This window comes from Brassica rapa, chromosome A06, assembly GCF_000309985.2.
Source record: "Brassica rapa cultivar Chiifu-401-42 chromosome A06, CAAS_Brap_v3.01, whole genome shotgun sequence".
NCBI classification, from domain to species: Eukaryota; Viridiplantae; Streptophyta; class Magnoliopsida; order Brassicales; family Brassicaceae; genus Brassica; species Brassica rapa.
Genome location: NC_024800.2, coordinates 10920135 through 10948058, shown reverse-complemented (window position 1 = coordinate 10948058; position 27924 = coordinate 10920135). Strand labels below are relative to the sequence as shown.

The window sequence follows — 27924 nt, the reverse complement described above, 5'->3', positions numbered from 1 at the left end:
CACACATTAACACTCATGTTCTGAGTTTGTTGTTTGCATCAAAACTCCATCTATCTTGAAAAGAAGTTAGTTAAAATGAAAGAAAAAGAAAAGTGGGTTCCCTTCTTCTTTGATTCACAATATGTCCTTTTAGCTAATTTGGTACGTTCGTTGAGTAGCAAAACTGAAATCGCCATGGATCGAAGTTTCTAAATCCGTCTCATCCAGAAACCACTATAAACAACACGTCAATTTAAACCACTTTTGGTTTTGTTTTTCAGACACAATTAGTACAATGCTACTTTTTTTTTTTGGCTGTATCTCAGTCACCGGAAGGATCAAGACCGATAAATGTAGAGTCCCGCTGTGGCTAAACCTTTGTATATATACTGTATATGCATTCATATATAGGTATAATTAACCAATACGATTATGAAGAGTCCAATCTAATTCCTAAACACAACCTCTTAGCTATGTGGAACCCTACCATAGTTATTCTTTTCTAAAAAAAAAAAAAACCATAGTGATTCTTGATCTTTAAATCATACTATGAAATGAACATCATAGCAGTATAAATATTAGTTTTAGATCACAAACACCCATCTAATTTACATAATAATCACGTACACACAATTCAAATAAACAAACCTGTGATTCGTTTTATGTGTGAGAATATAACAGAACCGAGTCCGGTAAGCTAGGAACAGTGGGTGTGTGTTAGATTCTCATTTCAAAGTGAAGAACGTTGGGAAGCAAAGGAGCCGCTTCTACTAACACGACGGGAAGCAGCGGAGCCGACAAACTCAGGATCAATCACAATCCCCTGAACTTGTTGTCTCCGTCCTCTCCGTCCCAACAAGCTTACTCCGCCATGTCCTGGTGCCACCGGATCTGTCGCAGGAACATTGTCAGGAACTGGCATCTCCGTGGAATGTCCTGAGATGCACAATGATCCCGACTCGTCTTGCTGCCAATACACTTCCACCATTACTCCCCGTGGATTCTCAGCATTTTCGGTTCCTGGTATCCCAACAAATCTTGCCCCGACCGGTATCTGTAGATCGAATAGGATAAGCTCTGGTGTTATAAGTCTCTCTCTATCTTTGGATATATGAGTTTATGAGAAGTAAGTAACTTTACCTCGACGGATGGGCCAGATGTTAGTTCGAGAGTGACCATTGTACCATCAACAGCAGCGCTTTCGAGTTCAGCTTTTCTTGCTATGTTCAAGAAGACTTCTTCAAGAGTTGCTAGACCAAGTTGGATGTCTGAGATCCCAAATTCGGTTTCTCTGTCTTGCAGCTCAGCGAAAAATCTCTGTAGTAATTGTTAAAGAAAGCAAAGTGATGCTTAGTTCCACGGTAGATAGTAATTTTTCTCTATATGATAAAGTTGTGTCGATGCTTACTGTCAAAAGATTCTCTTTGTCGTGCGGTATAACAAAAGTCATGAAGGCTTTGGTTTCTTCTACTGGTTTGACATTGAGATGCTGCAAGAAAATGATCACAAAAAGCTCAGAGGGGGTTAGACTATGTTAACCGCATTGTAAAACAAACTCACATCTTTGAAGAATTTCTTCACTGGCTCACGTGAGTCTGCAGCACCAGCTTCACCATTGCCGTTGTTTTCTTGGTTGTTGCTTTCAGTGAAGCTGATGTTAGCAATGAAGCCTGTGCCGAAGCGGGATTTCAACCTGATGGAGGTTCCAATGCAGCGGAGCCTACCCTTGGCCATTATCCCTATTCGATCACTTAAAATATCAGCTTCCTCCATCGAATGTGTCGTTAGTATAATGGCGCGACCCTTCTTGGTTTCCTGTATGATATCCCACACGTGTCTCCTTGTGATCGGGTCCATGCCTGTAGTCTGCAATCCATGCAAGGCAAAAAAAAAAGGAAGTTGAACTTAGATAAACAAATGTCAACAGAATAAGTGTTACAACTTAGATAGGAATGTTGAAAGTAACAAACCGGCTCGTCTAGGAAGACAAGCTTGGGATCACCAATGAGTGAAACAGCAACACTGAGTCGGCGTTTCATTCCTCCACTGTAACTTCCTGCCCTGATTTTCCCTGCTTCTGTCAGTTTTACCTCCGCCAGTGACTTCTCAACCATCTACATGACCGTGACAAAGCATTTTAAGCAACAAGAGAGCTAAAGTATTCATCTTTATTTGAAGTTGAAATTAGATCCGGAAACTGTTAAATAAACCAACCAACTAGTTTCTACAATTTGAGCGACATACCGGATTAATCGATGCAGGTGGCAACCCTTTGATGCTAGCAAAAAGGCGGAGGTGTTCTTCACCAGACAAAGCATCCCAAAGTATATCAAACTGTGGAAACAACGTGAATGTCATGATGAGTCATATTAAGCATATCAAATAGCTGTTAACTAAGGCAAATGCCAGAAGCAGTTAGCAAAAAGAAAATGGCCCACCTGAGGACAAACTCCTATCATTTTACGGATGTTGGACATACCAACAGAGCTTCTTATTGAGTTCCCATAGATGAGTGCTGTTTAAGCCAATAAGAGAGATTTTCGTATGGTGAAATGCTCAAGAGACTAGCTTCTATGAAACAAAAACAAGAAAAAGTGCAGGCTTCTTACCATCACCACCAGTAACTGGGTTTATGCCTGTTAAGCAATTGATAGTAGTTGTCTTCCCTGCGCCATTGGGTCCAAGAAGACAGAACAATTGATCTTTGGCAATATTCATCCACAGCCCCTGATTTATATTTATATTCCAAGAATTAAGGTAAGTAAAAGTTGAAACACATATCACGGGAGACTCTCATCCTAAAACGCAGTTGACCAACGTAAAAAGAATAAGTACCTTGAGAGCGTGATAAGCAGGCGTTTTCTTGCATTTGCAGCATCCAAATTTCGTAGTCCCAGGATAAGTCTTTGCAAGACCACGTATTTGAACAGCAATGTTCGGATCCACTAAGCCCTCCATAGAGTGTTGCTTAACTAAAGTCTCCTCTTCAAGGACATCTTCGTCATCTGGGGTAATATGATCCACAGGTGGGGCTGAACCAGCACAGCTACAAATTCCACCTTCTGCTCAGGGCGGAAACGGTTAATTAGGATACATTTTTCTAGTAGAACATAGGAAACAAGACAGAGGAGAAATTACCTTCCACTCGGTTGCCACCTCTACCGGTCCAGTAACCAGGTTTCAGAAAGTAAAAGACAGATTTTCTCACACCAGACGCATTTGGGACAATATTGTCAAAGTAGAGAGCCAGAACAAACCACAAGAAGAATGTCCCAAGAAGCCAAAGGTAGATATCATTCTGCCCAAAACCAAATAAGTAATGATTAGAGAACAATAGGACACAGTTATTTAAATGGAGTTTATTTTAATAGTAGACGTACAATTGTGATCACACAATCAGTGTCATCGTTGGGTCCGCATACTGCTCTCTTGCTCCAGCTAATGCCAGGATCTTGAGGAGTTGAAGTTGCATCAGAAAGCATCTTTAGACCCTGAGAAAAGGTATTGGGTGGGAAGAGTGACCAAAGCGTCCTAATCGTTTGAGAATATTTCTTGGCATAGGGAAACCCACTTGATGCTCCAAGCTGCAGATATATTTATGATTAGTAACAATTCGTAATACTAAGAAACAGTTTCAGCTATTTGTTTAGCCATGAGAACCCCACCTGTGTTACAAAGCCAACCAGAAACACAAAGAAGCCAACAGTTGTAGCTGAAGATGATTTGCTGATAAAAGCTGATAGCATGAATGCTACTCCAATCTAGCAGCACACATAATAGAGATATAAATAACAAAACAGAAAACATAAATCGTTACAAATTTATAAAACGTTAGTCTTCGGTTTTACCATATTTAACTGGAAAAGCATGAAGAGTAGGAAGACAACAGGGAAACTGTTCTTCAAGAAAAAGTCGAACTGAAACATCATTCCAAACAGAACTACCAAGAGAGCTGAGACTGTCGTGAGAATTCCTTCCCATGTAAGCCATGACAGCCAATAAGCAGTGTCAAAAACACCCATCATCGTCATTGCCTGGCGAAGTTTGAGCTCTTTCTCAGTGATCAAAGAACTGATCTGAAGAACGAAACCAAACATGGCAATGGCAAGGAAGAAAGTCGGCCCAATTGTGTCTAACGCAACAACAGCTTCGATAGTTGGATGCGGAAACTCCTTAAACCCCACAACCCAGTTAAACTTTGGATCTGTAAGAACACGTATATAAAAAAAAATTCAAATTCTTGTTCTTCCCAGTACCCAGTAAGCACAAAGATTAAACAAAAAGATAACATATGCATCACACCTCCTATCAAGGACCTAGCGATCTCACGCTCAGCAGCAACCTGAAGAGGAATCTGGAACTTAAAGGTGGGATCTTCGAACCTTCCTCGGTTCATCTCAGGAGTTGAATTTGTTTGAATACCATAGCTCATCACTGTAGCGTTTCTGTCCATAAAGTGCAAGGCTCCTGGAGTTTGCAATGGATTCGCCATGAGCCACGCATCTACTTCCAAAGGAGTCTTGAATGGTAGAACCTGAATCAGACCACAACACACACACAAATGGTCAACACGCACATTTGGATTCCACTTTCTTAAACAACACGTAAAGGTTCTCTATCACATCGCCATCGAATCTGAGATTCTAGCTAAATCTATTTTGGTTTCTCACAACAAATTCATTTTAAATAATCAATATTTTTTTTTTCTTAACCAAACAAGACCGGCCCTGTCTTAATCACAGGGATTTTACTAAAAATACAAAACCCAGACTGATTAAAGAGACAAAACACACAACTCAACACATACCTTGTCTTCCGGGATCGGCCTGCCCGGATTGTTAGCCCGAATGGCGTTGACAATGTCTCTGGCCCTCGGCGAATCGTTTCCGCTCCACACGAAGTCGTAACAGGGAAGATTCACGAAGAACTTATCCTCGCAAGGCGGAATCGGCGGAGAGACGAGCGCGGAGGGATCGGTGACGGTCTTGAGGGCGGTGGAGGAAGCGAAGCTCTTCTCCATAGCCTCCTGGATACAGAAGATGAGGAGGATGAAGAAGAAGGAAGCGAAGAGCTGAAGGAACGTGGCGCGCTTGCTCCGCCATGAGAGAATAAGGTTTTTGCGGAAAAGAGCCGTGTACTGCTGGCAGAGAAGAGCCAAACCTCTCTGCAACGTCATAACCGCCGTTTCTTTCTCTCTCTCTTTCTCTTCCACTGTGTGATCCGATTTTAATTTGATGACGAAACCATTTAAGGGAGACGATTGTTTTATTTATTTATTTATTTATTTGTACCCTTGGGAGTTTTAGAAAACTACGAATTTGCTACTACTCAGATTTGCCTAGCCTACGAAACTTCCTGACAAAACCGCCCCTAATACTAACTGCGTTGTATTTTTCTATTAGAAAATATAAAAGATTAAATTAACTTCAAACTGATTGTAATACTTTCAATTCCTTTTAATTTTAAAATTTTTAAAAATAAATTTTGTCGTTGAAAATGAGAAAATAAATATTCTAATCAATTTCTTGTTCAACATATACGTGTTTTTTTAAACAAAAAATCTTTTAAATAGTTATATTAGTTGTTGCATAATGGTATATATTTCTCTTATACTCGAGATTAAATAATGTGAATATATATATATAGGCGCAGTAATCGTTGATATTCAACATTTTAAAATTATGCTTTGGTATATTTCAACAACACGGAGAAAAATAATGAGATTAATTAATGACATATATAATATGGAATAATCCAACAGGGCCATGTCCAAACTTCTGAAATCACTAATTTGAAAGTCAAAGAAATCTCTCTCTATCTAAAAAAAAATGGAAGGTCAAATAATGTGTCGATTTATGTCAGCATCGTGACAAAAATTGTATTCATCTTATTTTACCTGAACAAAACTTCCTCGTTTATATAGTAAAATATTAGTATGTTTTCTTAAATTATTTTTCTTTTATTACATCAATTTTGTTAAATAATTTTAACTGATGCAAGTAAACAAGTTGTTTCTTTTTTTTTCTATAACAGTTAGCGTGTGAGTTGCTATAAAACATAGGAGATGGAGTAACAGAGACGTAATCAGTGAATAAATTTTGTCATGTTGATCAAATAGATGATAATATGGGTTTGCATCACGTGTCGATACAATGTGTGTAATTTGATGCAGCAACGATTTAACCAAGTACACTGATGAGACCATCTTTAACCCAGCTTATAAGTGGGTTTCTTAACTTTGGGGTCCCACAAAAACAACAAAAATCGATAACAGAAGTGATGAATTAAGGATCGGTAATGGGCTGTTTTCTGCACTGTTTGCGGGCCCCACCAACACGTGGCGGCCCGCAATTGGATTGAATTATAATTTTTTTTTTTTTTTTTTAGAAAAAAAAGTCAAAAACTAAGAAACTTTAAAACGCATTTAGCGTTAAAGATGCTCTGAGAGGAAAATTTGAGGAAAGGCATAAATATGTGGTGATATTGGATCTGAATCCTGCCAGGAATTAAATTGCCATTTGTTTAATTTGGCGGAGATGGAAACATGTTTTAAACCTTGTTCGAATCAGGGACGGACCCAGGATTAATTATTACTGGGTTCAATATACTGTGTTAAATAAAAATAATAAGGACAGGTGGTGTCAAGAAGGAGTCGAGCCTGGGTTTTTGTGGGTTTATAGGGTAGAAATTTACCATCTAAGCTACTGATATCGTATTGTTAATAAGCTAAAATAATTTTCTATTAACATTTTTGAGGTGTCAGATGACACCACTCCTTCCTTACTAGGTCCGCCTCTAGTTTGAATTGGACTTATCATCGGTATTATCCAGAGCCGGGCTTGTGGGGAGTGAAGTGAAACATTTGAATGGGGCCTCCACCCCAAGGGGTAACTTTCAAAAAAAATATTTTTGTAACTGAGTTATTTTTTGTAAACTAAACTAACATTACAGAAGAAAATAACTCTGTTATCAGTCATCAGAAATAATTTTCTTTGTAAACTCACTTCCATGAATACGTTTTAAGAAACTAAACCTATTGTTACTTAGATTTGTTTTCTTTGTCGACATAATTTTCTTTGTGAATTATTTTTCTTAAGGAAAACCATTACTATGGTTATAATATAAAATACTTTTTAGTAAAGTTTATGAAAAAATATAAAGGGAATATAAATAAATTTGTAGTAAAAAAAATTAAATTAGGGCCTCCAATTCTTCAAGACCGGCTCTGGTATTATCTCTTTAGAAGATTAGTTGGACTTCAGCCCCCAAATTAAACAGAAAAAAATTATTTACTTTTAAAACATAATATATATATTGGAAACTCATTTTACAATATACATCACAGTTGAGAGGAAACTTTGAAGATATCTCTCAGATTCAACCATGCATGTGCGATTGTTAGAACCGATTTTAGTGTAGTCAATTTCATTAAGTCACGTAGACAAATAGCTCCACCAATTTATCAGTGTGGCATGGACCGGTGTATTGTTACTGTTTGCACAAATGTTGCAAGAGTAAAAAGAGATTTTATAAAAAGAATTGTCAACAAAATTTCATTTTAGTGGTTTGGATAATTAAGTTTGAGTAAAATAACCAACAAAACATAAAATCCTATAAAAAGATAGAGTGGTTCTAACTAAAAAATCAGTAGTTTCATTCTGTCGTTGAAGAATGTAAGATATCCTGAAATCATAAAATCTTGTCTTCAGTTCTTGTATCTCCTTCACCTTGTCCAGAGAGTCGGCCATGCATGCGGCTCCTCTATTATCGCTATCATGTCTTTACAATTAGTTCCAAGTCATTTAAATGATAGATGCAACATACTTTCCATTGCCCAGTATAGCGCTTCTAACTCTGAATGCAAATCAGACTCTCTTCGTCTTTGATTTCATGTACCCATAAAGTGTGTTTATCCAGAGCTATCTTTTCAAATCCATTCACATCCACTAAAAATCGATGTAAAAGTCCAAGAATCATCTACCAAACATATATACCTCCAACCTATTTTATATTTATCTATATCAACTAATCTCTATTTTTTTTAAAAAAAAATACTGTTTCCATTTATGTATAAAAGAAAGTAACATTTTTATTATATATTTGGAGATGCTATTTTAGAAAATACATTGCAGCAAATGTTATCTCTACTTTAGAGAAAAATAGCAAAATATATTGAAAATAGTTTTAGTGGTGGTTTCACTTTACGAAGAGCGGAGTCAATTTCTGCTAAGTTAAAAAAAAATTAAGTAATTAATTCCAAATTTTAGTTTTAAAGTAATTAGCTTAAACTCTATGAAAGTATTTATGAGCAATTCAAAATTTATGATGATGTTTTTAAAATATAACGCATTAATTTTTTCCTTCCCGAATGAGTGTCAAAACAGGCTCTTCGACGATGGGTTGAATAAAAATGTAGTTTAAAAGATTTATACTAGACTCATACAACTGAAAAATGTCAAACCAAAAAGAAATGTAGATGGAAAAAGTTTAGCGTGAAAACCAGATCTGGTGGACTTGAGCTGGGGAACAGAACTAGCAATGCCGAAAAAGTTCACTGAAGAGTCAGGTTATCCAAATCCGTCAAATCTAGCCTCTCCTTAAAGCGTACCAAAATAGTCCATGCTCCTGGAGTGATCACTGTCGATAACATTGCCAACCCACGACCAACAAAGTCAACTACAAACAGAGTTGTAGCCAACCACCAAATCTCTTTATCTCATCATTAAAAACGCTGACACACTGCTCCTAATCACCAAACAATACCTCTACCTCAGTCCGAGTGGGGCTTAAAGCGATATTAAGATGACGAATCCACTACAGTGTGGAACTGCCATATACGGTGGATCTAACCTTCTATCACTGGACCACCACCAAAAAGGTGCATTTCACCTTACCGACAAAGAAGACTACATTTTTAGATTACAAAGCAAATAATTCCAATTTACGATAATGTTATTGGTTAAGTTGTTTTCTAAATACGCTACTGGCTAGAACAAGTCATGTGGGAAAGGCATTAGTCCAAAATGTCTCCTCTATAAAAGAAATCATTTCCAAAATAGTTTGCTATTTTTTTCTTCTAAAATAGAAAAACTCTATAATAGAGGTGAAGTCTACTGCAATGTATTTTTCTAAATAATGTTCTTATACAATAGAGTACAAAGAAAAATAGATGAATGTAATTTATTTCTCTATTTATAGAGAAAAAGTAATCTCTATTTTAAAGAGATAAATAGAAATGAGTTAGAGTAAATTTGACTCTAAAATGCTGGAAATGATTTCAAGATTTCACCAGAAAGGTGGTAGAAACTTTGAACTTCTTAGAAAGAAAACGAAAAAGGTTTTCTACAAGCAACTTCTAATTTTCTAATTTCCTCATAAATTCTTATAAGGGAACATTCGTAAAGCAGCTGACAGAAGGGTTCTAATCCCAATCCTTTCACGATTGTAACTAACACAAACACATGCATAAGTATATTGGAGTTTTGATCTTCCGACAAAACTCTTCACTCAAAACATCTCTTACTTCAGGCTCTCCATTTTTAGTAGAGTAAACATGATTTTGGCATGAGAGACTTATAGTATATCATAAGGAAAACACTTCTTTTTTTTTCTCTTCTCGTTGGCCCATTAGAGAAATTTTCTGTGTGCATGTTGAGTGTGGGAGCCTTGCTGTAACCTTCCAAGCTCAATCCGAAGATTCAAAGTGCTAGGAGAACTTCATCTCCCGAAAAATGAACCCTTAATTTTATGTTTACTGGACAGCGAGAGACCTATGTGAAAACCTATGGGGACACGTTCCCCGTCTAATTTTGATTCTCTTCCAGTAGTTAATACTCTCTTCGTTTCTAAAAAAATTCATATTTTAGAATTTTCACACTTTTTAATAAAACATATTAAAACTTAACTATAAATGTATAGTTTTTTGTAATTTTATATTTTATATATTTTTAAACCAATAAGATTTTAAGAAATACACTTAATGTTCTTGAACTTCACAATTTTTCATTATTAAGTGACAAAAGTTACATTAAAAATATAAAATATGTATTTTTTTGAAACAAAAGTTTTTTCTAGAATATGGATCTTTTAGGAACGGAAGGATAGTAATTTAGTAATATGTTCCTTAATCTTACAACTAGATCCGCCCCTGTTGTTACTTGTTCGAGGAAATAAATATCTCGAAATGATGCAGAAAGCTGTACATACAATATTAATACTAGGTTAAGATCCGCGCCTTGCGCGGAATGAACATTATATATAAAAATTATTTTATGTATTAAATATTTTTACATATTATGAAATAATAAATATATATTGAATAATTAAAAGTCAGTAACTATTAAATATATAATTAAATTGGTGTGAACATATAAATCAATTTTATTAATCCAATATTTTTTAATATTTGATAGGATATGTAATTAAATTTAAATGATACTAACATACATAGTATATTTTTAATACTAATGTCTATTAAATGATGATTTCTACTCATATAGTTTTTTTTGATCATTTGTATCTTTTATAGAGAAAAATTTAAATTACTGATAACAAAATTTTCATTGTGAGATTAATAGTTTTAATAATTTATAATTAAAAAAAATAAGTTGTCAATGTTCGTTCAAAACTTTTACCAAAACGTTGTTCAAAGTAAATTTTGAAACTAAAAGATTTATGTATTTTATATGGTTTATAGTTTAATTTAAAACGATATATATATATATATATATATCAATCTTAATAATTAATTAAATTATATTTTTCACTTATATAATTTTGTAATCATTTGAATGTAAGACTTTAAACAGTTTTAGTAATTTATAGTCGTTTTTCAAAATTCAAAATATGACATATACAAAAAATCTATTTTTTTTTATTATATGGTTATTGTGGTTGTTTAATTTATTTAATAGTTTAAAATTAAACAAATATGATAGAAGATACACTAATTTTTATCAAATCTTTATTATTGAAAATCATTAATTGTCATATATACTTTAGCCACATTAGGCAATTTCGTAAATTTTATTTAAGGAAATAATGAAGTACATTAATAATGAATTTATTGTTAGTTTAATAAAAAAACTTATTATATAATTAGATGGACCAACATATTTCTCTAATGATTCTAAGAATCATCTTAGTGATGACATGTGGCTACAAAAAGAAGTTGTAATGCTTCTCAAATAATATATAGGGGATTACCTAGACAATAATTATGTTTTAGAAACGGGGATAACTATGGTCAACTAATACGTGCTACAGCGCTAGTAGTCAGTCGATTACTGAATCTGAATCTGTATCACATAATTATGTTTCGTCGGACCATGTATTGCTTGTCCTCCAAGTAACTAGCTTGTAGGAAGGATTTGAAAAGAGTTTTTGAAAAGCGCGTATCAATTACATCGATGGTGCGCACACGTAATAACTAATGTTATACTAGTAAAGATCTAAAAATAATTAATATCCTATGAAAACAAAACTTTTTTATTGTCTATAGGTCGATGGAGTCGTGGGGATCACTCCATGTAATTGAATACGAAAGTTCCTGTGTTAATTTCCTTTTTTTTGTAAAAGTAATGATTTTTTTTTTTGAGCAACTGTAAAAGTAATGATAAAACAGTATTCTACTGGTGTTTTCAATAATTGATACTAGTTCTCGTATCCTGATCCGAAACCTTTGAATCCTCCGGACCAGTTATATTTTCGATTCTTCTCGGGGGAACAGTTGGCAGCCACTGATCAAACCAAACACTTGTATCTCTACCATCAGCTACCAACATACGAGAACCTTTCCAGAGCAAATTCTTACCGGCTTGAATAGATTTCCAGCCATAAGATGTATTAGTTATATTCGACGTCTGTAAGAATGACGACGAATAATAAACATGCATTTGTAGAGTCTACTCAATAAGGAATTTGGGTTCTGATGAATCCTCCAAGCTTCGTTAGCCAATAAAACCAGATTAAAAGACATTAAATCTCTAAAGCCTATTGGTAAGCACATCTTCTTCCAAGAGACCCACGGTATTTTCCTCTTATCATTATTATGTCCCCACCAGAACTCTGTTAACAAAGAGTTTATTTGTTTTTGGAAGAAGGAAACAATTCATTGGGTACACTGGTTTTGCTTGAAGGACTGATTTTATTAATACTTCCTTTCCTGCTTGTGACAAAAACTGATTGTACCAAAAATTTATTTGAGCTTTGATCTGATTTACAATTCCCTCAAACTTAGTAACTTTGCTTCGACCAAGCTGTTCTGGAAGCCCCAAATACTTTCCACCTCGAATATGAAGGATATTATGAATGTTTCCACGAATCACATTATCAATCTTCATACCAAAAATAATTGATGATTTTTCCAAGTTAACTTTATGGCCTAATACATGTTCATGTCTTCGCAATATCTGAGCCATACATTGAGCGTCATTAACAATTAGTTGATTTGCAGAAGAATAAAGAATCATCAGCAAATAGTAAATGGCTGACCTACTGGGCAGTTCCTTGCAAATTTCATACCCTGCTACATATTTGCTTGCTGAGCTGTAACCAACATCTGACTCAATACCTCTACACACAGGAGGAACAGGTAAGGTGACAGTGCATCGCACTGTCTTATGCCCCGAGTTAGGTGTAAAATATCCATGAGGAACTCCATTTATCACGACCTAATAAGACACAGACTTAATACATGCCATGAATAACTGAATCCATCTGCTTTCAAATCCCAACATTGCCATAGTAGATTCTAAGAATCCCCACTCCACTCTCTCATAATCCTTACTAATATCAGTCTTGATAGCCATATATTGCTCAGAGCAATCCTTTTTAGTTTTCAGGGCATGCATTAGTTCATGAGCCACTAAGATATTATCTGTTATCTGACGATCAGGAACAAAGGCTGCCTGAAAATCAGAAATAATTGTATCCAAACATCCCTGAAGCCTCAAGCATAATATCTTAGATATCGACTTATATGCTACTGAACACAAGCTGATAGGATGGAAGTCGCTCATGTTATTTGCATCCACAAACTTCGGTATCAAACATATATTAGTATGATTGATGTTAGGTTCCATCACTCCAGACTGGAAAAATCTATGAATCATTCAGTCCTAGACCAGTTGTCCAGTCCTCAGGATGTGTTGTTGATTAAGACAATCAAGTTATCCAGATTTGCTACACAAGATAAGTTGATTTGTCCTTATACTAAAGACTTGCAGTACACGGTAAAATCAGGTTATTGGGCTTTGACTCATGATCTTTGTGATGGGGATATAATTCAGAGTCCGCGTGGATCAATTTCTCTAGTCTGGAAACTTAATATACTCCCGAAGATTAAACAATTTCTTTGGAATGTTCTTTCGGGGGCTGTCCCTACCTATGTACAATTATGTTCTAGGGGAGTTAAAGTGGATCCTACTTGCCAGCGATGCTGTTATGAAGAAGAATCTATAAACCACGCTCTGTTCAAGTGCCCTCATGCTTTTGCAATATGGAGATGTTCAAACAGTCCTCTGGTGAGTCAATTTTCAGACAATCTTGAAGAGAACATCAACTTGATCTTTCAGCTAATGAATGATTTAAGTTAGGATGAGATTCATCGTTTTCACTCCTTTTGGACATTGTGGTATGTGTGGAAATATCGTAATGAATTTCTCTTTAATAAGAGAAATGTTCATCCTTTTAAAGATGTGAGACGAAGAAAAGATGCTAATGATGAATGAATACTGAATGTGAAACGTAATGAGAGAGGTCATGAAAGATCTACATGTCCTTCTACATGGGAACCTCCACTTTGGGCTGGTTGAAATGTAATTTTGATTATAGCTATAACAGAGAAGGTGTTGATACGGGAGTTGGATGGATTATAAGAGATCATTCCGGTAAAATGGTGACGTCTGGAGGAGCTAGATTAACTGGTATTACATCGTCATTAGAAGGGGAGGCCCAAGCATTCCTTTATGCAGTGCAACAAGTTTGGATTCAAGGATGGAGAAATGTGTGGTTTGAGGGAGATAATCAGAATCTGGTTGATATTGTTAATGGTTATCATGAAAGTTTGGAGTTAGGAAATCTGATTTACGACATCAGACATTGGATTGAATTACTGCAAAAACACTCACTTGCTCATGTTAACAGAGAGAAGAATCAAGCAGCAGATTGTATCGTAAAGAAGATGAGGATGGAAAATGATTTATCTGTTGTATTTAAGTTGCCTCCTTCATGGCTGATTGATTTCTTGTATTATCCTATTCACTATTTAGTTGAACGAAATTCATGTTGTTACAAAAAAATTGATACTAGTTGATTCTAACGGGTACAAAAATTTGTGTAATAATTAAATTAAAATAATTGATAAAATTTAAGTTATTTTGTAACTTTTATGTATAATAAAAATATTTTTTTTATCTTCCCATCTTAATTGCATATGTGATTTCACATATAATATTTTGTATTATTTCAAATATTTATTTTGATATGTTAAATTTCATCTATTTTAAAATTAAACAATAATTTTTAATTATGCTAAAGTTGGATTATTATTTTCATAATTTCATGTATTTCAGTTCATCCTCTTATATTTGGAAAGATATTTTAAAAATTTTGTATAAATGTGTATATATTGTTCTAGAAAACTAAAATAAAAACAGAAAAATTAAATAAGAGTTGTATTAATAAACAGAACATGTTACATTTTGAAAATTCGTACACAGTTGTTTTAACACTACTACACACTAAATCATCATAATTTTTTGACTGCTTTTCATATTAATAATGGTAGGTTATTCATATTTTAGTATACTGGATTGTATCAAATTTCTGATCAAAATTTTTTAGTTACAATTAAACTAAAATAATAACATCTTGTTAATTTAGATTTTGTTTACTTTTATCTTAGGATGAAAAAATATATTTTGTAAGATTATGTATAATTTTATATATGATTTTTGAACTAAAATTAGAAAAAAATGAAGTGTTGATAAATTTTTTTATAAAAATTCTAATCATTCAAACAAAAATATATTGATAAATAATAAATATTATTTATTTTGTTGCAACCTCACAGTTTTAAATATTTATTTGGTTTTAAATAATTATAAGATTAAATCATTTTTGAGAAAAAATAAGATACTAAATAATCATTTATGTTGGTTAAAATTATTTCCTTATTAATTATTTGATCAAAAGAAATTTTAATCAAAAAAAAAATTAGAACAAAAGATATGTATAGTAAAAAATATTATAGAAAATAATATCTGAAATATTCTCTTTTAAATGTGTTTTGTAAATTTATGTTTATATATATTTATAAGTATATATTTTTAAAATTTATAGATAATTTTTTGTGTCAATTTCATATGTGTCACGTTCACGTTAACTTTATTTGGTTAATATTATTTGAAAAGTCAATTTCATATGTGTCACGTTCACGTTAACTTTCACAATGGTTTATTACACTGATAACCTTAATGAACTAATAATATTATTTCTTGTTGCCATTAATAACAGTTATTTATGTTTTCTTTTTCTTAATAAAATTGTGATCAAATTTTTAAGTAACTTTTCCTTTTCACTAAAGCACATAAATAATAAAAAGGAAAGATTTGTAAAATATAAACAATAGATTTTTATATAAAGACAAATTTAGTTTTATTATTCTGTATGTTTCCTACAACAACAAATTAACTTTTCAAATAATATTAGATATATAGATTGACACATATGAAATTGAATTTTCAAATATATTAAAATAATTAATATTTGCATTAATTTATTATTTTTACTTTTTCTATTTTCCAACAATTATTCTATTATATTTTATTTTTAAAATAAAGTATATTAATTAAATGGAAATCGTTAATTTTTAAATACAAATATTATATGGATATATATATATATATATATATATATATATATATCATAATCTTTTAATACACAAGAAGTATCTTTTGCATTTTACCAAATAAAAATCAATTGTAATTTCTTAGACAAAAATACAATTAACCACAAAAATAAAATGGTGGTCTAAGTTTAAAGCAAGAGGTGTTCTCTATGCTAAATCTAAGAGTTAGAAATGGACAAACCTGTTTATTCCGGCTGCATAACTAGTTAGTTTCCATTGGATGGGTGACTTTCAATTATTCGTCGTTGGCTCTTCTTCTAGAATGGAAATATCGGCCAATGCAACACTATCGGAGTTCTATTTGAAGGAAAGATTGCCCATGAGGCCTGCCAGATCAGAAGCACAAGTTTCCTTCTATGCTTTCCTTTCCACTATAAATGGGAAGTAATGATAAAACCATTATAAGATTTCGAACATGGATGATATATCATATCTTGCTTACAATATCTTATGTACCTTGGAAGAGAATTGTGGAACTCCTATGGTATTCCAAAACACATTTTCTTGCGTTGGCTTTTTATGTTGAATCGCTGCCCTACAAGGGATAGACTTCTTAGCTGAGATTCAATACCGACCCCAATTGCCTCATGTGTAATGCATCGCCAGAGTCACATATACTTTGATTGTCCAATCTCTTGGGAGATTTGGAGGCTAATATCAGCAAGATTACTTTTAATGGACTCGAAATAAAGTAATACAAAATATAAATCAAGAGGCAATGATAATTAGCAAACACCTTTTGCTTTATCAAAAATCGCCTAAACAGTCTATTACAAGAATTGATTAATCAGTTTTACACAATATATGTTAAGATCATAACAACTAGTACTGAAAGATTCCTAATCTTTCCAAACTTATCTCTCCATCGTCGGTACTTCAACTTCTTCTTCAACACGACCCAAGAACATTTTTAAGGAATTATCATCCTTCCTCTTAATAATCATTCTCAGTGTCTTACGCAATACAATGATAACAAATGAACAAATTAATAGCACGGTGTTTTGGTAGTGATCATGTTCTGTTGTCGTGTGCAGAATATGGAAGAACGACGTCCTGCAGACCGACCCGCAAAAAATCCCCAACAAACAGGGCAGGTTCGGTCATCCATTCTCAAGACCGTGGCCCGTGTTGGCCTATCCCGCCGAGACCCACTCGAAACCAAACCCGCAGCAGGGAGAGACGGGATGCGTGGGAAGACACAATTGCAATCACTAACTACATGCCATTTCCTAATTGTTTTCTAATTCAATCTTCTCAATTTTAGTTTCACACTGAAAGTCTAGTATGTTTATGCAAAGTACTATCATATCTTCTTCTTTTTTGGATGATACAAAAGTATCATGGCCTCCACTTTAAGGTGGGTCAGACTATCCATATGTTTGCATCCTACGTTAGTCCACGTGTCGGTTTACTGCTTGTGGTGATGCCGAAATGTTAATTCTCTGATGGCTAACGAGAATCGAAGCCTGGACTGTATCGGATCTGAAGGTCCCTCAAGTACTATCACATCTTCTTGCGCTTCTAGACAATTCCAACGATCAAGTTATTTATACATATAAAATTTGATAGTTGTGATTAACTACATACCACGCCTCCCCATGCATGATCTTATCACATGAAAGGTGGAAAATTTATTGAATGACACCCTTGCAACTTCCTGTGAATAAATGAAGTTCGTTCGTTCATTGAATATACTTATTACTATAAGACAAAAGCTCGCCATGTGGATAATGATTATAGAGTTATAGTTATCTCACCAAATTAAGTAGTCTCCTCCCTTCCTAGTAATTGCCCAGCATCCAAATTAAGTGATATCACAGCTCAAGTGTAAAAACAGAAAGAACAAGAAGTCAAAAGATATAAACCAAAGCTTTCATCAATGGCAGATCTTGTTCCCGCCAGTTTCTTGACACAAGCCAACGCCCTGTCTAGGAAAAACTTAGCCTATCAGGTATGATTAAAACATGTGTTGATTGATAGATACTAACTTTTGTGGTAAATGAGTTGCATAAACATATGTGCATGTGTGTGTTGTAGAGACGAAACCTATGGAGCAACGTGCGTCTGATCGTGATCCCCTTGTACCTCTGCGTGCTTCTAGTGAGTATTCAAGCGCTGTTCGATACACAGGTTAACAACTCTCCTGATAATCGATGCGGTTGTCAATGCATTGACGACAAAAACAGAGACGGTATATGCGATAAAAATAGTTGCGGATTAGAATATTCATCTCAGAAACAAGCATTGTTTTGCGCCTTCCCAAGCCCTCCACCACTGCCTCCTTTCTTACAGATTCCACGTCCCAAAAATCCCTCAGACTCGTGCAGAAGACTTAACGGATCTTGTCCTGTAACTATACTTGTTACTGGGAATAACCTTTCCCTTGGAGCAGCTTTATCTAGGAATCTGCTCACTACTTCTTTCATTGCGAACTCCTCTGTATTCTGGTTGCGTAACCCAGCTATTAATGTCTTGGTACGTTCTTGTCTTGTTTCCGTTATCATCAAGTTTCTTTTTTCTCACTGGACGTCTTACCATGAATATTCAGGGTACAACATCAGAGCCAGACTTCACCAATTATTTTGATCCAGGGATCCACTCTAATCTTCCCATATTCAACATCCAAACTCAATGCACTCCAAGAACTACATTTTCATTCTCTTTCGGACAATCTCCTCAAAAGTTTCAGAAAGGTATGTAGATTAAAATGTCAATGACCAAGTTTGCGTGGATATGTATGTTCAAGTTCAGCAATTATAATTAATATCCATGCAAGATTATAGAAATTCCATGTACCTAAATTGTGTTCATTATATTAATGGCTGTGTTGTGTCTTCAAGTAGAGGTGAGATGCGTTCAAGGGTTGAGTCTCTGGCGGAATAACTCCATAGACGTCACTCATGATATCTTAAAGAGATATCAGAAAGGAAATCATGAGGAGGTTATCAATGAGGTTGCTGCAGGTAATTATTATTCAACCATGTATATATCATTTGTCTCTGTGTTTTATTCAATATATAGAGGGAACGAAAACCATTAGACCACTTACCTACACTTGGTTTGTCTCTGTATTTACATATGCAATTTCTGACTCTTTCTCTATATTTTTATCTGTTTCTTTCATTAGCATATGATCTCTTGGATACGGATAGAAACAAATTCAATGTGACCATATGGTATAACTCTACATCCAAGACCAAGTTACTAGAAAGGCGTGTAAAGCTTGTCCGAGTTCCTCGCTCAGTCAACTTAGTAAGAAACCTAAGTATTTTGTGCAAGACATCTTCAAGCTTTTGTTAATACTTATGACAAGTCTCTTGACCAAACTCAATTCTTGCAGATTTCAAATGCTTATCTTCAGTATTTGAAAGGGCCAGGGACAAAGATACTATTCGAGTTTGTCAAAGAAATGCCTAAAGTAGAAACTTGGCTTCATGTGGACGTTGCGTCTTCCATTGGCCCCATTTTCTTCACATGGGTTATTCTTCTTCTGTTCCCTGTAAGTTCATTCTGAGTGGACAGCTTTAGGATCTTACAAAGCCTATCATGAGATTTCAATAGTTACATACATGCATTTAAATTTGCAGGTGGTATTGAACACATTGGTCTATGAGAAGCAGCAGCGTCTAAGAATCATAATGAAGATGCATGGACTAGGAGATGGTCCCTATTGGATGATTTCCTACGCCTATTTTCTCTCCATATCGACATTATACGTTATATGTTTGTTGATATTTGGGTCAGTAATAGGTAGTGAATCATTTACATTATCTATTATAGAACAAGTTTTTTTTCTATTGGATTATTATTATAGCAGCTATGGTAACCTGTAGGACTGAAGTTCTTCAGGCTTAATAACTACAGCATCCAGTTCCTTTTCTATTTCATCTACATTAATCTTCAAATATCCATTGCCTTTCTAGTATCCTCAGCATTTTCAAAAGTTAAGACATCATCAGGTACTAATAAAAGTCCCACTTTATAAAACATCTACTCATTAATAAACATGTTGGTGTTGTTAAAGTAACGGAATCACTTTCTGTTTTATGCACAAATTGTAGTTGCTGCTTACATATACGTCTTTGGATCTGGGCTATTGGGCGCGTTTCTCTTCCAGTTTCTTATGGAAGATCCATCATTTCCCAGTAAGGTTATCAATAACAACTTGAAGAACACATATATATATTCTCACAAAACTGAGCCCAATGCTAATGTATAATCTTTCTTCCAGGACGCTGGATTTTTTTCATGGAGGTGTATCCGGGCTTCTCTTTATACCGTGGGTTGTATGAGTTCTCCGAGTATGCCCTTAACAAGAAGGATGGGATGAAGTGGGATGATTTCAGTAATAGTGGAATGGATGAAGTTTTCTACATCATTATCATTGAGTGGTTCGTATCACTCATTGCAGCATACTATATTGATAAGATATCTTCATCCGGAAAAGACCCCTTGTTCTTCTTGAAAAACCCTTTCAAGTTTTTGCCAAGGCCTAGCCTTCAAAAACAAGGCTCTGCAGTTTCTGTAGAAATGGAGAAACTAGATGTAGCTCAGGAGGTATGTCAACAAAGGATAAATATTATATTACATTTCTTTGCATTTTTCTAGCTGTTTTGATGAAAAATTATATTCTGTTTTCTAATCAGAGAGAAAAGGTTGATCAGTTGATGATGCTTGAGCCGACCACAAGATATGCTATTGTATGTGACAACTTGAAGAAGATGTATCCAGGGAGGGATGGGAACCAGCCTAAAATAGCAGTTCATGGACTATCTCTGGCGGTACCTTCAGGAGAATGTTTTGGCATGTTAGGACCCAATGGTGCTGGCAAGACCTCCTTCATCAATATGGTCAGTACACAAAATGGACAAGAAAATCTTTTTTTTTTACTTAACTTCTGACTAAAACCTCTTGTTTAGATGACAGGGCTTGTGAAGCCAACATCTGGGACAGCTTTTGTTCGAGGTTTGGACATATGCAAGGACATGGACAGAGCATACACCAGCATGGGTGTATGCCCACAACACGAGTAATTGTATTTTTTTTTAAATCTAGAAGACATTATATTGTTCTTTATCATTCATTCTCTTATTGTCTGTTTGTGCATACCAGCTTGCTCTGGGAGACTCTGACAGGAAGGGAACACCTGCTCTTTTATGGGAGGCTTAAGAACCTTAAAGGCTCTGATCTCAACCAAGTATGTTACCTGTATTTTGCGTCTCTAGCTTTTGTAGTAGACTCCTAATGTTTCAAAACATCAATCCATGCATATAAGGCTGTAGAAGAGTCTCTTAAAAGTGTGAACCTATCTCGCGGAGGAGTTGGTGATAAACCTGCTGGAAAATACAGCGGAGGTATGAAAAGAAGACTGAGTGTAGCCATTTCACTTATTGGGTGTCCTAAGGTACACGGCATTGTCTCTTTGACACATCTCCTGATAAACTTATAACAAGACCTTGCATGTGATTAAGAGAGAACAATCCATTTTTCATTTAATGTTTTTTTTTTTCTCAAAAGGTGGTTTATATGGATGAGCCAAGCACAGGGCTTGATCCAGCTTCAAGAATGAACCTATGGACTGTCATCAAACGCGCAAAAACAAACACTGCGATAATTCTCACGACTCATTCTATGGAAGAAGCAGAGTTTCTTTGTGACCGTTTGGGGATTTTTGTAGATGGAAGGTTACAATGTATAGGAAACCCAAAAGAGCTAAAAGGAAGATACGGTGGATCTTATGTGTTTACCATGACAACATCATCAGAACATGAGAAAGATGTGGAGATGTTAGTTAAAGATGTTTCTCCAAACGCCAAGAAGATATATCATATCGGTGGGACACAGAAATTTGAGATCCCAAAGGGAGAAGTTCGGATCTCAGAAGTGTTTCAGGCGGTAGAGAAGGCAAAGAGCAGTTTCAAAGTGTTTGCTTGGGGACTTGCGGACACAACTCTTGAAGATGTCTTCATTAAGGTTGCTAGAACTGCTCAGGCCTTTAATGTCTTGTCTTGAGTCCTCTTAATACTAGCATACTTGTCAGTCAGTTCAAAGTCAATATTTAGTATTTCTTGTTTGATAAAGTTGTAGAGATTTGATTTATGTGCATTATTTAAAATAGTCTGCAAGCTAGTTTGTGAATTTATTTGAGGTTCCTATGACTTGTTTATTAGTGAATGATTCATGTAAAAACAAATTTGGCTAATATGTGAATTTATAATGATGTTACATAGAAAGTACTTGGGAAGCAGAAACGTCTCAGAAAAGCATACGAACCAATACACAAGAACACAACAACCAATTTAACGAAAACTTTAACTAGCTTACAGTGGCCACATCTTTAAGCAAGACATAATAGAGTATTTCTCACAGCATTGTTTGACTTGCGGCACTTGACGCTAATGATAACCGTGGTTCTAAGGAACATGTCCTCCTAATGGTCAAACTAAATCATGTGACAATATCTTCGAGATTCGTGAGATATTGATTGTTATATCATCATCATCATGGTTCTCCGTAACCTTAGTTATGAAACTTCTTTTCCACAAATGCTGTTGAAGAATTTATTGTTCATGGCGTGGGATTGCTCCTTTCTTGGCATATACGTGAACCACTTAAAATATTCACAAGTTGAAATAAAAGCTTGTTGTATGGATCTTATTGTGAATTCACGACGTCGCTAAACGAGATTGCCTATCAATGGTGACGAACCCTGTTCCCGCTAGTTTCTTGACGCGTGCTAATGCCTTGTTCAGAAAGAACTTAACCTTTCAGGTCGATCTGACCAAGCAATATTATCTCATTTATATATACATATCTTGATACTAATATATCCATTGGTCTATAGAAACGGAACATATGGAGCAATGTTCGTCTCATCGTGATCCCTTTGTACCTCTGTGTGCTTCTAGTGGGCATTCAAGCTCTGTTCAATACACAGTTCAATAACTCTGTGGATAATCGATGCGGTTGCAAATGCATTGATGAGAAAAACGGAGATGGCAAATGCGAAAGAAAGAGTTGCGGTCCACAATATTCATCTCCAAACCAAGCCTTCTTTTGTGCCTTCCCAAACCCTCCACCATTACCTCCACTGTTACATATTCCGAGTTCTGTACTCTCGTGCACACGAAACACCAGATCTTGTCATGTAACAATACTTGTTACTGGGAATAATCATACCCTTGGAGCAAGTATTCCTCAACCTTCTTTTAGTTACTCAAATAATTTTCACATCTATATTCTACAACATTGTTTATTCTCCTCATAAACACTAATCTTCACTTTGTAGCTATATCTCGGAATCTGCTGCCTACTTATTCCACGGTCAATTCCTCTGACGATTTCTTGCGTAATCCCGCCTATAATGTCTTGGCAAGTTCCGAGATTCTTGTTGTTTCCATTGTAAATTAGTCTCTTATCTTGCCTTTTCTGACTATAATGAATATATACATCTAGGGTACAACATCAGAGGCAGGCAACACCAATTATCTTGATCCAGGGACTCACTCTAATCTCTCCATTTTCAACATCCAAGCTCGGTGCACTCCAAACACTACATTGTCATCATTCTCATTCCAACAACCACTTCATGAGTTTCATAAAGGTATATTCACAAAAATTTTGCTACATTGATTTTAAAATACCAATAAATGATTGGTACTTCATAAAAAGAGATCAAGTAGATCTATTGTATATAGTCATGAACATACGATTTTACAATACAAGTTTAAATCTAGTACTCTAAATTCATTCCATGTTCTAAGTCCACACTCAAAGCTAGATGCTGAGAAAACATTCTTGCAGCTGATTAACTTAGTGTTTGATGTGTCAAAGCAGAGGAGAGATGTGTTCAAGGATTGAATCTATGGCGGAACAACTCCATGGAGGTCAACAATGAAATTTTCGAGGGATATCAGAAAGAAAATCACGAGGAGAGCATCAATGAGATCGTTGCAGGTTACTCCATTTCTCTATCATGTATTTGTGTGTTTACCTGCACTTTTCTTACTGCTTTATTTATTCTTCAATCAGCATACGATCTCCTGGACACTAATAGGAACAACTTCAATGTGACTATTTGGTATAACTCTACATACAAATTTAATATAAAAGATAGGCGTGTAAAGTTGGTCCAAGTTCCTCGCTCAGTCAACTTGGTAAAGCGTTGTGTTCAAGATATTAATCATTTTCCTTATACATAGGATATGTCTCTTGATCAAACCCATTATTAGATTCTCCAACAAACTTTCAGGTTTCGAATGCTTACCTTCACTTTCTGCAAGGCCCTGGAACAAAAATGTTGTTCGAATATGTCAAAGAAGTGCCTAAACTAGAAAGTAGACTTCGTCTAGACATTGCGTCTCTAATTGGCCCTCTTTTCTTTACATGGGTTATTCTTCTTCTGTTCCCAGTAAGTTTAATTGTTTTCTAAGTATTTATTCATCTCAATACATGATGGTCTCTAAATCTTGGATGTACTTTTCCTTTATGATCAAAACCATTGTTAAAATTTAGTGCTAGCTTAGAGGTTGTATAAATGCTCTTCTGCGTCATTCCACATTCTACAGTAAGATAAAACAAAGTGATTGTGAAAGCACAAATCAGCAAGCATGTCATGAAATATCACTTGTTACATGAATTTGCATGCAGGTGATCTTGACCTCATTGGTGTATGAGAAGCAGCAGCGTCTAAGAATTATAATGAAAATGCACGGCCTAGGAGATGGTCCATACTGGATGATATCCTATGTATATTATCTCATCATATCCACCTTATACATTATAAGCTTGATGATATTTGGATCAGCAATAGGTAATGTATTCTCTGTCATATCATATGTTATTATTATATTTTTGTATATATATATATATATAGATAGATCAATTTTCAGAGCTATAGTTTCTTGCAGGGCTGAAGTTCTTCTTGTTTAATGACTACAGCTTCCAATTCATTTTCTATTTTCTCTATATAAATCTGCAAATATCCACTGCCTTTCTAGTCTCCTCAGCATTTTCAAAAGTTGAGACAGCATCAGGTACTAGAGTCAATTCTTTTTCTTTCAAATTTTCTCAGGAACATGTTGAAGAAACACATTTTTTTGTTTAATGTCCAAATTGTAGTTGTTTCTTACATACACATCTTTGGATCCGGACTCTTGGGTGCATTTCTCTTCCAGTTTCTGCTTGAAGATGTATCATTTCCCAGTAAGATATTAAAGATTATATATTTCTCCCAACACTAACCGCAATACTAATATGATCATTACTTTCTTTTTCCAGGACGCTGGATTTTTTTCATGGAGTTGTATCCAGGTTTCTCTTTGTACCGTGGATTGTACGAGTTCTCCATATATGCGTATCAGAAAAACGTGACTGGGAGAGATGGAATGAAGTTGAAAGATTTCACTAATAGTGCAATGGATGAAGTCTTCTACATCATTATCGTTGAGTGGTTTGTGGCGCTCATTGCAACATACTATATTGATCAGGGTTCTTTATCCATGGAAGACTCTTTTTCATTCTTGAGAAAAAAATTCAAGCAATCTCTTTATCCACAAAAGCCTAGGACGTCAATGCAGAGCTCTTCAGTTACTGTAGAAATGGAGAAATTAGATGTTACTCAAGAGGTATGACAACAATGATCCACAATATTTTACATGTTCTTGATTTGCAATTTTCTAGTTGTTTTTTATCAGTAAAAAATTGTTTTAATCAGAGAGACAAAGTTGAGAAACTGATGCTTGAGCCGAGCACAAGCCACGCAATTGTATGTGACAACCTGAAAAAAGTGTATCCACGTAGGGATGGAAACCCGCCAAAAATGGCTGTTCGAGGGTTGTCTCTAGTAGTGGCTTCAAAAGAATGCTTCGGCATGTTAGGACCCAACGGTGCTGGAAAGACTTCTTTCATCAACACGGTCAGGGCCCAATTTGACTGGAAATTCTATGAACGTACCTTCTAATGAAAAATTATATCTAGCAGTCCTAAATAATAGAAGTTGTACTGTACTTTTTTTTTCCAGATGACTGGACTTGTGAAACCAACATCAGGCGCAGCGTTTGTTCAAGGTTTGGACATATGCAAGGATATGGATAAAGTGTACACAAGCATGGGTGTATGCCCACAACACGAGTAAATATTCAACTTCATGAGAACATTTAATTTACTGAACTATTCAGAAAAGACTATTATTAAGTTTGATAGTGAGTATATTGGTAGGTATCCATTATATAATTTTTATAGTTTAATCCCACTTATGATTTGTATCAGCTTGCTATGGGAGACACTGACTGGACGAGAACATCTGCTCTTTTACGGAAGACTTAAAAATCTTAAAGGCTCTGAGCTCAACCAAGTATGTTATATCAATCTTACTTCCCTTCTATATAACTTTAGAGGTACTAATTCATGGATGGTCCATTTCATGCTTATCAGGTTGTAGAGGATTCTCTTAAGAATGTCAACCTTTTTAATGGAGGAGTTGCTGATAAACCTGCTGGAAAATACAGTGGAGGTATGAAAAGGCGGCTAAGTGTAGCCATTTCACTTATTGGGAGTCCTAAGGTATGCATTTATTTGGTTACCAAACTATAAATGTAATATATATTGTTTCAAGCTGTAACAAAATTTATTATTTCATTTGGTTATTCTTTCAAAAGGTGGTTTATATGGATGAGCCAAGCACAGGACTTGATCCAGCTTCAAGAATGAACCTATGGACTGCCATCAAACGAGCTAAAAGACATACTGCGATAATCCTAACGACTCATTCTATGGAAGAAGCGGAGTTTCTCTGTGACAGATTGGGTATTTTCGTAGATGGAAGGTTACAGTGCATAGGAAACCCAAAAGAGCTAAAGGCAAGATATGGTGGATCTTATGTGTTTACCATGACAACCTCTTCAGAGCATGAGCAGGATGTGGAGATGTTGGTCCAAGATTTATCTCCAAACGCCAAGAAGATATATCACATCGCAGGGACACAGAAATTTGAGATTCCAAAAGGAGAAGTTGGGATCTCGAAAGTGTTTGAGGCGGTGGAGAAGGCAAAGAGTAGTTTCACAGTGTTTGCTTGGGGACTTGAGGACACAACTCTTGAAGATGTTTTCATTAAGGTTGCTAGAGGTGCTCATGATTTTAATGTACTTTCTTGATTGATCTTAATATACAGATTATATATAATATCTGGTTTATTCTCGTTTAGTATCACTCGTATATAAACCGAAATCAAATCTGTTTTCGATTCTTCGTAAAGTTTCTCTCCACTAACGTATTCTCTCTAAATTTGATATTATCTGTACATACCGAATATCATGACTTTTTCGTAATGAAGAGTTTCATTTTTGTTTGTCTTTTGACAGGATCATGCATTGCTTCTTGTCCAAGTAATTGCCACACTGGAAAATTTTGTTTATAATATATTTAAGAAAAATAGTAATATATTATGTTAAGAGAAATAGTCATAATATCATAGTCAACCATATTACCCAACACTAGATACGTGAGACAATAAAAATAGACTAATTGTTGTTTAATCAAGTACGTCCACACGTGATGACATCTGAGGTGACGATATTTATCATACTTATGTACCAATCAAAACTTTGTTCAATAATAAAAAAACAATCGAAACTCTCCCTCTTCCACTAGTTTGAGAATCTATTGGTCGTGGGATCACTCTTAGGGAGCTTCGTGCAAAATTTACATTGACGATTGTTGTCCCTATGGTCACTTTCTTGATTTTCGTTTAAATCTCCTTTTTGTATGTTGTTTTGACCCAAGAGATTTTTCTGGGTGCAACTGTTTGACCAAAAATAGATAAAATAAAATAAATCTTTGAATAGTTGTAAAGACTTTTTTTTTATTTATAAAAATGATAGTTTTAGAGAAGTACAAAGACACTACGACTTAATTTTTTTTTAGTTTAAAGACAGCAAGTAAACTAGTATCCTCCTAAAAGAGAAGTCACTTTAGTGATTTCTGCTAACGTGGTACTCATATAGAGCTTCTCAGAAAAATTGTTATAATTCTATTGG

The 27924-nt window shown here is 34.9% G+C and overlaps 3 protein-coding genes across 4 annotated transcripts; 2 read left to right on the top strand and 1 right to left on the bottom strand.

Annotated features, from left to right (window-relative positions):
• Nucleotides 1-484: 484 nt before the first annotated feature.
• On the bottom strand, nt 485-5155 carry LOC103873209 (ABC transporter A family member 2). Its single transcript, XM_009151630.3, has 15 exons — nt 4787-5155; nt 4282-4513; nt 3828-4183; nt 3645-3740; nt 3360-3563; nt 3118-3277; nt 2815-3041; nt 2589-2706; nt 2418-2494; nt 2224-2313; nt 1950-2093; nt 1540-1845; nt 1388-1468; nt 1120-1296; nt 485-1033 (listed from the first exon to the last, which is right to left on the bottom strand). Exons 1-15 carry the CDS (start codon nt 5153-5155, stop codon nt 710-712), a joined length of 2961 nt encoding a protein of 986 aa, XP_009149878.1. The 3' UTR covers nt 485-709.
• A 5953-nt stretch (nt 5156-11108) lies between these two features.
• On the top strand, nt 11109-22041 carry LOC103873208 (ABC transporter A family member 4-like). Of its 2 annotated transcripts, none has more exons than XM_033273149.1 (15): nt 11109-17840; nt 17927-18336; nt 18398-18582; nt 18733-18852; nt 19017-19141; nt 19230-19388; nt 19477-19639; nt 19723-19848; nt 19951-20034; nt 20121-20446; nt 20536-20739; nt 20809-20918; nt 21002-21086; nt 21165-21293; nt 21407-22041. In XM_033273149.1, exons 1-15 carry the CDS (start codon nt 17769-17771, stop codon nt 21899-21901), a joined length of 2793 nt encoding a protein of 930 aa, XP_033129040.1. In that variant the 5' UTR covers nt 11109-17768; the 3' UTR covers nt 21902-22041. The 2 variants fall into 2 exon arrangements, with proteins under 2 accessions (XP_033129040.1, XP_009149877.1); XM_009151629.3 differs by having other exon boundaries at nt 11110-17840; nt 17927-18364; nt 18438-18582.
• A 233-nt stretch (nt 22042-22274) lies between these two features.
• LOC103873207 (ABC transporter A family member 4-like) lies at nt 22275-27837 on the top strand. Its single transcript, XM_033273153.1, has 15 exons — nt 22275-22660; nt 22734-23079; nt 23178-23260; nt 23345-23492; nt 23726-24045; nt 24141-24299; nt 24539-24701; nt 24799-24924; nt 25010-25093; nt 25169-25515; nt 25605-25805; nt 25911-26020; nt 26159-26243; nt 26324-26452; nt 26548-27837. Exons 1-15 carry the CDS (start codon nt 22586-22588, stop codon nt 27040-27042), a joined length of 2871 nt encoding a protein of 956 aa, XP_033129044.1. The 5' UTR covers nt 22275-22585; the 3' UTR covers nt 27043-27837.
• The last annotated feature ends 87 nt before the right edge of the window (nt 27838-27924 follow it).